The 10,905-nt window shown below is 35.1% G+C and overlaps 1 protein-coding gene across 1 annotated transcript; it reads right to left on the reverse strand.

The window, feature by feature from the left end:
• Window positions 1–9,528: 9,528 nt before the first annotated feature.
• On the reverse strand, window positions 9,529–10,905 carry LOC141613489 (uncharacterized). Its single transcript, XM_074432230.1, has 4 exons — window positions 10,623–10,905; window positions 10,029–10,304; window positions 9,798–9,923; window positions 9,529–9,644 (listed from the first exon to the last, which is right to left on the reverse strand). The coding sequence occupies exons 1-4, from the start codon at window positions 10,903–10,905 to the stop codon at window positions 9,529–9,531; spliced, it is 801 nt and encodes a 266-aa protein (XP_074288331.1).

Below are 10,905 nucleotides of genomic sequence, written 5' to 3' on the forward strand. Positions count from 1 at the left end.
CAATATTATGTGGATTTATCTTCATAAATCCGGATATTCAAGATGTATTATAATACTCCAAAAGTCTTAAATCATTCTCAATGATCAATATGTCATCCACATATCGGACTAATTAAAAAATTCCGTAACTCCCACTAAACTCCATGTATAAACACAACCTCTCGACTTATCGAGAAATGTTTTATCACATGATCAAAAAAGTTGATTCCAACTCATTGATGTCCTACTTAAGATCCTCTCTTAAGTTTCACATTATCTTAGGATTGCAAGAATCTATAAAACTCATGACATGTATTGAATACATTCCTTCTATTGAAGAAGTGTGTTTTAGATTCACTCGCTATGTATTTCATAATAATGAAACACAATCCCTAAGAAGATCCAAATAGACTTAAGCATTTCAATTGGTGCAAAACTCTTAGCAACCAATCAAGCCTTGAAAACTGTCTTTATTAGTGCAAAACCCTTTGCAACTAACCAAACCCTTTTATTTCGGATTTTCATGGCTCTAAGCCTTATATTGAGTTGTGACTTAAACACTCTTATGTAAGTCATATGTTCATTACTTTCTAGAAGTAATCAACTTGAATCAAACAATTTCTTTTGTAAGTTATAAGCTCTTTACTTTCTTAAAAGTAGCATGAATTCATCATTTTTAACAAGTGACGAATTTAACCTCCTAGGTTTTGAAGAAACAATGTCTTACACAAAACATCTCATGTAGCCAAGAAAGACCAGTTTCTTGCGACATAACATTCTTTGTGGCTCTTGAATAATTTCTCCCACTCTGTCTTTTAGAAATAAACTTGTATTTTAGTAAGACAGCTTCACGAGCCGCAAACCCGTCGTACTCGTGATAATTGCAAGGGAAAAATGAGCATTTGTTTCTTGTGAAAACTTACAACCATGGTACCCTTACCATTTCATATCTCATATGATTCGATTTAGTGGAAAAATAATTTAGACAAAATGATAAAATCCCCAAAAAAGATCAAGTAACTCAAAGTAACTTGATTGAAGTCCAAACCATATCGAATAGCGTTTGATTTCTTATCCAACCACACATTAATCCATAATGCGTGCTAAGAGAGATTAATTTGTGATACTATATCACAATTCATTTGGCTTATATCAAAGTCTTCACTTTGATAATCCCATCACGATTAAATCGTGATTCCTTGAACTCTTTGAAATTCTTCAAAGATTTCTCTATTTACCTTATTAAGTGAACATATTAGTGTCAACTTAAATCGTTGGTGAAAGAGAATGATCAACCTATTATGGATCAATGATTTATAACCTCGATCTCCTTTTCAACCAAAAGGCACGAGACATCTTGCTTTGAATACAAGATACGCATATACCATTAACAATCTAATGGTTTCAAGAGTACTCGTTAACTCTTTGCGTTCATTATTCCAAAATTTTAAGGTTTAACCTTGGGTTACCAACTTGAGTCTAGCATCATCTTCATGATATATCATTCTAGTTTGGTTTAGAATATAATCACCTTGATAATGGGCTAGCCATCCATCAAATCGTGGTGAATAGGGTCACAAAAGTGAAAAACCTCTTTTGTCTCTTAACAATTTTATATTCTTATTTAGAGTTTATGCACTTAATAGTCACAATTAAGTACCACTTTAAATCCAAAAACTAGATTGAGTACACAATTACTCTATCTCTCGACATTATTGTTGCTAGTCGTCATATTCTAATCATTCTATGTATCAAGTACAACGATGTAAACCACCACCGGTTTCAAATATTGAGGAAGTGGTACTAGCAAAATTTATGTCAATCATATAAACATTTAAAGAAGAAGATCCTATTAGATGTCCCACAACTAATTTGTTGATTATTCAATAATTTGGGGTAGTTTCCTTTCTAGTGTCCAACATTTAAGACAATGAAAACTTTATCGGTCGGAATTGATAGGTTTAGTATCGTTATTCTCAACAACTTTACCTTTAACATTACCTTGTATCAATTCCATTATAATCTTTACTTCTTGAACCTCATTCTCATCTTAACGGTTTAAGAGAATGCTCCCACTCATTTCAATGAGTCTTTGCTTTGAAAAGCAAAATTGAATTCATGAAGATCACTCTTCATTTGTTCGTTTTAGTCTTAAAACTTTCATTGAAGTGGTTGCGTTATTTTGGTCAATTACGAATTCTGAAAATCTAATCACCAAAACAATTTATCGCTTCAAGGTACTTAATTCAATTAAGTATATGAATAATAATCCATTGTAAGTAGATGTGTTAGTCAAGAATCAAAAACCTGTTTGATAATGAATAACTTTAATCTATACTCTTTACAAGAGATCCTTAGCAATGGTTCATATGAGGTTTTTAGAAGCAAATTCATATTTGTCTTTAGTTACGATGTTTTAATGGAGATTTGTATCAAAATCGAAATGATATCGTATATGAATTGTGGTAAAGAAATAGAACAATATAAAAACGGAATAGTGGAAAACTTAACATTTATCGTTTTATTAATACTTGTAAACAAGTATAGCATTTACATAGTGACCTCTACCCAACTATGATAAATGATTCCAAGATCCAAATTCATATTAACTTGGGCACGGTGGGGCCGATACATCCCTTATCAATATAACTCGGTGGATTAACTCTTTAATCGATTCTACTTTTAGAACTCTTGGTCGATAAAATTACATTAACATTTATCTTTAGCCCAAAACACATCGACAAGGGCACGGTGGGGCCGATACATCCCTTATCAAATACTTTTGTTGAGTTCAATCCAAATTTCGAATAAATGTGTCCATGATCCAAACCCACATTAACTTGGGCACGGTGGGGCCGATACATCCTTCATCAACATGAATTCGGTGGATTAACATTTATCACCCACTTCCCCTACGTAACAAGGTTTGTACCCCGGTGTGGCCGAGTGCACTCCCTCACGAAATAGGTTTTCATGGTTTCTACTATTTGGTAAGGCTATGTCTCAATTGATAGTTTTAGCGAGAGGTCATGTCAATTTATTATCTATCACGTTTTAAGTGAACTAAAGCGGTGAACTACGATAATTTTAATTGACACGGTCGATAAACTCGATAAAAGACAATGCATGTTTAGTTATGGCGATTTAGCGATGCATGTGACATAAAATAAAATGCAAGCATAAAGATAAATAAATCCTAGTATGGCCTTTCCTAAAATAGAAAAACTATTAATCTATTACATATTCGGAAACCAACTCCATTGGTCCCTTGAACTTCGGTTGTGGCACACATCTCGAGGTAACACAGTCTTTATGTATCGCCATTCTTGAAAAAATCCGTCTTTTGGAACTCCGGAATGAATAAAATTACATAATAAATTACATAATTTCCTATTATACATTTGTAACTAAAATAAAATAAATCTATTACATTACAAAATGGTGATACGAGATCACAATAAAATTACAACCGAATCGATATTCCCATACATTTCGGGAAATACCAATTAAAATCTAAGGCCATACTAAGTAAAATTACATAATTCAAAATTACATAAATTAAAATTATGACAATCATAAAGAAAAATGCAGCATTTATAATATGTATGAACATGCTCAATTTTATGCTAAATCGCCTTTAATTAGCCAATATCGTATATTACTCGGTTTTTACGGATTTGCGTGATTTCAACATTTTATAATCACAAAAAATGCATAAATTCATATTTATGCATAAGTTAATTACCCTAACCTCTTAGGACTCAAAATTTAGTCTTCACTAATAATTTGACCACAATTAACTTTTATTTACATAATTGTTCATAAAAGGACCAAAAATTACAAAATAAGCTATTAAACTTCAAATAAATCCAAAAATTCCAAATAAATTCAAAATTTGAAATTTAAATTCATGAATATTCTGGAAAAATTCCATGACACTCATAATGTTCAAAATCTTAGGTTAAAAATTTCGAAAAATTTTCCGGAAAAACAATGTTGCGGTTTATCAATATTTAATAAAAATAATCATAAAAACATGGAAAAATTATTTTCATTAACTTTTCAATTTTATATCTGAAAAATATAATAAAATGCAACATTAGACGTTTTTCCTAAGTCATAGATTATGTTTTATTAATTTTCCACTAATAATGTCACTATTTATGCTATTTTTCTTCAAAAATTCATAAATCATGCAAAAAGACTTCTTTATAGCCAATTATTTTACACACATCTTGTAAAATTGCATGTGACAACTTATTAATTTTCTATGACCAGATTCGAAATTTAACTCATATTAACCTATTTTTCTCTTAAATCCGTATTTAATAATGAAAAATTCATTTTTCGAGCATAACAAGTCCAAAAATTATGAAAATTTGCAGGTTATCTCAAAATAATATATGTAACAACATATCCAAAAACCAAGTCAAAATTCGAAGTATAGCTAATTTTAGACCAAAAATGACATTTTTACTCATAAAATCACATTTAAATGCCATTATTGTAAATTATGAACAATAAAAATCCGAAAAATTAACCAAAATATCCTAAAACACTTTAGGACCAGAAATATTAACATGCATGTAATAATTTCGTGATATATCATAATAACACAAATTTTACAAGTTTTATTTGTTATTCATATAACTTGGAAAAACTTTTAACCAATTTGCATGCAAACAACCGTGGCTCTTGATACCGATTGAAGGAAATGTAGATTCATATACATATTAACATACTCATATATGTCTAATTAATTTGTCATAAAATTAAAACGGATTTTATGCATGCAAACAAAATATAAATAGAAGAGAAATCACATCCTTACATTGATGATTTCGGTTTAGAGGGCACAAAAGAGATCTCCTTTCTCTCTTGTTCTTGAGCTTATCCTTATGGAAGAACAAAGATCTAAGTGTAAGATCTCTCCCTAAGCTTTATACCCAAGGCTTCTCTTAATTTGATTAATATTACAAATACTAGTATAATATTAATCTTATGAAAAATTGAACCAAAATAGTTGGTATTTTAGCTCCTAAAACTGGGTAGAGGAGAAGAGATTTGGAGTAAATAATCTCTCTAATTTATCATAAAATGTAGAGAGGAAAATTATCTTTCTAACACTAGAAATTTTCAATGTGAATGAATGAATAAAATTAGAGAAGAAAAACTCCCTAAATGCTCTTGGTAAAACCGGTGGGGGGAGGGATTGGTTAGCCTATGCATGGGCATGATTCTCTAACCAAGAGAATAGGTATGCAAGGCTAGGTGTAGGGTGTCATCATATTGTTTCCACTTAAATTATTAAACATAATTTAATCACCATAATCCCTCCATATTTCGGTCCACTTAAGATAATATGGATTCCATATTATTTTTGTCAAATGTCAATATGTCACATGTCATGTGTGACATAAATTTGTTATGTATTTTTAACATATTAAAAATCAACGTATTAATAAAAATACGTCACATACAAAAATTGACTTAGTAATTTCATAATTACTTGTGCCAAAATATTTTACCATTTATAAATCACAACAGATTGTATTTATAATAATTCATTCAAATCCAATCGTTTCTTTAAACAATAATTTCATCCGAGTAATGATACAATTCGATTACTCAGACCGTATCTCATTTAATCACATTTCAATTTGATACGTAAATTTTACTTCCAAAATCGTCCGTCAATTTTTCAAGTAATTTAATTAACTCGTAACATTATACGATTAATTAAATGATCAATTAAGAGTATCGCCCTATAGGTATGACCTAGGGGTCAATCGATCACCACCGTCACACGACGAGTAATGTCAAACTCTAGTCGACCAATCATTACCGATATATGTTGACCAGTTGACAGTAACAAAATTACTTCCCAATTGTATTCATTAAAATGAGATTTTTAATAATGATATTTAAATCATGTGATCGCACTATTGTTGAGGACACATTTCCCAACACTAATGGCTAAGAGTGATGGAATATTAGAAAGGCAGCAATTCTAAAGAGGTTGATTTGGTAGGGACCTGATTGTTGTGTATGATTGTGAGAGGGTATAAGATGTGGTTAGATGAGGCGGACGTTATTAGTGGAATAGTGAAGGTGTGATTATATTTGGCAGGAAGTGATGGTTGTGCGAATGGGGGGAATATGTTATGAGGGGCATATGAGTTAAACTCGGGCGGCAGGTAACCTTTTTCGAGTGGTGACTTACGTGGTCAGGATTGACTAGTTGGTTGTGATTACGGGTCTGTGATTTGTGTAAATGTTTGTGTGAGGTTCTGACCTCACAAGAGGTGGTATGGTATGATAATTATAAAATTGTTTTATGAATGTTCGGTAATATATATGTTGGACACGGTAATTTAATTTAATGATATCCAAAAAGGTAATAATTTGATTGATTTGACATGGCTAGTTATAATTTTATGTGTATTGATAACACATGTGTATTCCGGGAAATGGCAGAGAGGATGTTCATGAGATGCTTATCTGTTTATCCATATAATATGTTGCGTGGTGATTTAATAAAGTGGATTTGAGTAAGTTTTTCTTATACGAGAAGTTATGCTAAGTCGTATTTATGGGAATTGTATGCGGTTGTGATGTCTATCGGTGTGGTTGTGGTGCCTCGGGTGGTAATCCGGGCACGGTACATAGTGCTGTGATGCGGGTATTTTTGCACTACGGTGTGGCTGTTGGTGGCGGTGTTGTGATGCCGTCACCGGTTGTGGTGGAGTAGGCGGGATGATTATGATTCGGGTTTCGAAAGTACATACCAGTTATATATAGATTGTTGTTTTGTTTGATGTTGCTCTCTGCGAGTTTCAGTTGGTGCTGATAGACAGTTGTCTTGCTTATTCATGTTTCCCTTACCAGGTTAAGTAGGGAATGAGGTAGAGTATGATGTGAAATAGAGTCGTATATGTTTCGTTGTTGTCATGGGATAGTGATAATCTGTTGATGGGACACGGTTGTGAGAGGTTGTTGCGGTAGTTTTGATCTTGTTTTCAGATGAGACATCGGTAGACATGGTAATGGAAAATGATTCGTGGAACATGTGTTGTAATGATCTGAAAGCGGCAGGTAGTTCATAATCTTTTGTTGAGACAGTGAGTGTAGGGTGTTGGGGAAATTAGTGTCATGTTAAGTTGTGTATGACTTTTGCGGTAATGAAAGAAAGAACTTGAGGATCTAGTGTGCGTATACGTAACGAGTGCGGACCGTGAGTTATGCCTCTGGGAGATAAGTGCCTTACGTAGAGAGGTATGTTGTTTGGCAGTAATAATGAAGAGTGGGTATGGTGATTTGCTACGAGTTTATGGTATAGGTTAGGTCTTTTTGCCGAATGAGTTGAGGAATGGGAAATGTTTATGTATGGGAGCCTTGGATATAAGAATGGTGAGTGTTTGGTTTATAGACGGTTATCTTTGACATGTGGTGGTACAGAGGGTAATGAGATATAGATATGGTTTGGTATTAGTGAGTTACGAGGACGTAACATTTGTCTTAAGAGGAGTAGGATGCGATAAAATAGATTTTGATGGTTGTACATATGGTAATATATTCGGAAGTTGAGTCTTGATGTAGAATAAAAGATCGATTCGTGTTGTGGGTGATTTTATTAAAGGTCATGACCGTGCTTGTAGTAGCGTGATGTTTAGGAGTGTGAGAACATTTCACTAGTGTTGACAGTTGGATGATGAGGTTACAAGTGTGAGTAAACTTCGAGGACGAAGTTCTTTTAAAGGGTGGTAGAATGTAACATCCCGTTTGATGTCTATGAGTGTCTTGGTATTGGATTTGATAGTTGATGATATTATGGAGCTAGCAGCATTAGAGGATGGTAGTTGGTTATGTATGGAGTTGGTGTCGTGAGAGATATATATGTGGTAGATACGATATAGTGAGTCATGTTGTGGAAGTAAACATAGTTGGTGGAGTGGGTGTTAAGAGTTCATGTTCTATGTTCGGTCGAGTTCTTGAGTCCTTAGCTAGGTTGTTGTGACTTGGTCGAGTCTGTATGGTTGTTTTTATGTATGGGTTGAACTTCGGGGACGAAGTTCCTTTTAAGGAGGGAAGACTGTAATACTCCGTATTTATAAGTCTTGGGGTACTCTATCGAGTAGCCCTTACTCTGTCGAGTAAGGGTAAGTTGCGAGATAAAATAGTTTCGACTGTTGGGTACTCGATCGAGTAGTGGGGTACTCGATCGAGTAAGGGGTACTCGATCGAGTACCTTGGGTACTCGATCGAGTGTCCGGTTTTACGGGGAGTTTTCTCGGGTTTTGTTAATTATGCGATTAAGGTATTTAAACATAGTCGTCATTGTTTTAAATCACTTTTACAAAACCTAAAACCCTGTTTAAGAGAGAAAGCAACCAGTTCATCTTCCTAATCGCATCCTTAGCAATTCCCGGAGTTTAGACGGTCAGTTCTTGTCGTTATTCGTATCGTTGAGTTCCCTGCGTCGAGGGTAAGCTTTTAATATAATTTTTATAATGTTTTGTTAAGTTTGGTTAAACCCTAATTTAGAGATTGGGGGTTTTGTGTGTAGTTTGTGATGTGTAGCCTCTATGTGTTATATGATAGGAGGAGGGTTTGTAGAAGAGACTTTTGATACAATTTGTTGATACCGTCTCGATCATTGTTGTGCTTTCCAGGTAGGATTTCCTACTCAGTATTAGTCCCATAATGGGATGATTGTTTAGGTGTTGAGATTGATTGTTTGATATAATAATTGTATTGTGACGGCTGCGGTTGTGATTGTATATTGTTGATTGATTCAGACGGTTGTTGATGTTGTATTGTGATCGCTGATTGTTTGTCTCTGATTCTCGAGATGCGTTCTCGGCTCAGTGGAGTCACTTGTGGGAGTGGCTTCACGCCCTAGTTTCGCCCTCCGTGGAACCCGCCACTGGAGGGGATGTAAACATTAATGGGATAGGGTTATCGCTCGGTATGATGAGCGGGGCTTAGGTGGGAACGGCTGCGGTCCCCCACTGGCAGGGCTGGTCCAGTGGACAGTCAATGATTGAGGTGATTGGAGTTGGTTGGTTGTGTGTGTGTGAGTTAAAGTTTGTCTGTTTATCTTATTGTTGATATATGTATTGAATTGTGTGATTAGTAATGACCCCGTTTAAATGTTTTAAAAAGCGTGGTGATCCATTCGGGGTGGTGAGCGAGTTATTGAGCGGGTGTGATACGACGCGTATGGGATATAGGATGAGTCATCACGTGGCGTTAGAAGTCTTCTGCTGTGTCAGACGAAGTCTAGTAGCTTTGATAGTTTTAGCTGTAGACCGTATGAGAACCTTGTAATTCCTTTTATTAGTTTTGGTTTGAACATGTAATCACTTAATCTATAATTACTTTTAAAGTACGTTTCTTTATTGTCCTATGATATTCAGTACCTCGGGCAACCGAGATGGTAGTATCCTTATACTTGAGTGGTCCTGGTAAGGCACTTGGAGTATGGGGGTGTTACAGAAACGTTGTACTCATCTTCAACTGACTCCCCATCAGAGATTCCGATTCTTGCTAGAACTTAGATATAAACTTTGAATCACGATCAGAAACAATATCCTTTGGCACACCATGAAGCTTCACCACATTTTTGACATAAGCTTTAGCCAACTCGGCTTTACTCCAAGTATCTTTCATAGGAATAAAGTGAGCTGACTTAGTCAATCAATCCACAATCACCCATATCATATTATTCCCTCTCTATGTCTTCGGTAACCCCACAATAAAATCCATCGAAATGCTTTCCCACTTCCACTCAGGTACGTCCAAGGATTGAACTTTACCTTGTGGTCTCTTGTGCTTTCCCTTTACTCTTTGACAAACCAAACATCTAGTAACGAACTCAGCAACCTCTTTCTTCATCTTAGGCCACCAAAAAGTCTTCTTCAAATCTTTATATAGCTTATCTCCTCCAGGATGAACAGAATATGGAGTAGAATGAGCTTCAGTTAAAATCTTTCTTTTTAATTCTTCATCATCAGGTACACACCATCTCCCATCAAACCTCAAACTACCATCACTGCCCACGTGAAACCGTTTCTTCCCGCCTTCTACCACGACCTCACCCACGGCCTCTCTCCACCGCGCCACTCTCGCGTCCGCTTCTTGCTTCTTCCAAATCTCTTCATACAACTTTGGCTCAATTATCAAATCTCCAATTGTATCTCCTTTTATAATCATAGAAATGCCCATCTTTTCCACCTCTTCACGCAGTTTCATCCTAAACATGGAAATACACAAAGCATTGACATATTTTCTACTAAGTGCATCCGCCACCACATTAGCCTTCCCTTCATGATAAATTATCTCCATGTCATAATCTCCAATTAACTCTATCCATCTCCTTTGTCTCATATTTAGCTCCTTCTGAGTACAACTGTACTTTAAGCTCTTGTGATCAGAAAATACCTTAAAAATAGCTCCATAAGGATAAAGACGCCACAATTTTAAGGCAAAAACCACCGCTCCTAATTCCAGATCATGAGTTGGATAATTTGCTTCTTACTGCTTCAGCTGTCTGGAGGCATAAGCAATTACTTTCCCATTCTGCATAAGCACAAATCCCAAACCATTCTTCGAAGCATCTGTATAAACTTCAAAATTCTCACTCCCTTCAGTTAAGGCTAAAATAGGAGCTATAGTCATGCGCTCCTTCAAGGTTAGAAATGTTATCTCACAACTCTCATCCAACTGAAACTTATTCTCCTTCCTCATCAAGGTAGTCAAAGGCTTAGCTATTTTTGAGAAGACTTTTACAAAACTCCTATAATAGCCAGCCAACCCCAGAAAACTTCTAATATCCCCCACATTCTTTGGTCTCTCCCACTTGGACACTGCCTCAATCTTGCTTTGATCCACTGACACTCCCTCTTTAGACACCACATGCCCCAT

This window comes from Silene latifolia, chromosome 11 (assembly GCF_048544455.1).
Source record: "Silene latifolia isolate original U9 population chromosome 11, ASM4854445v1, whole genome shotgun sequence".
Lineage (NCBI taxonomy): Eukaryota > Viridiplantae > Streptophyta > Magnoliopsida > Caryophyllales > Caryophyllaceae > Silene > Silene latifolia.

Coding starts and splice junctions, on each gene's coding strand:
- LOC141613489 (XM_074432230.1), bottom strand. CDS start 10,905: ATGGGGCATGTGGTGTCTAAAGAGGGAGTGTCAGTGGATCAAAGCAAG. Junction 10,305..10,622: donor TTTAGCCTTAACTGAAGGGA/GTGAGAATTTTG, acceptor TTTATCATGAAG/GGAAGGCTAATGTGGTGGCG. Junction 9,645..9,797: donor AAAGCACAAGAGACCACAAG/GTAAAGTTCAAT, acceptor TTCCTATGAAAG/ATACTTGGAGTAAAGCCGAG.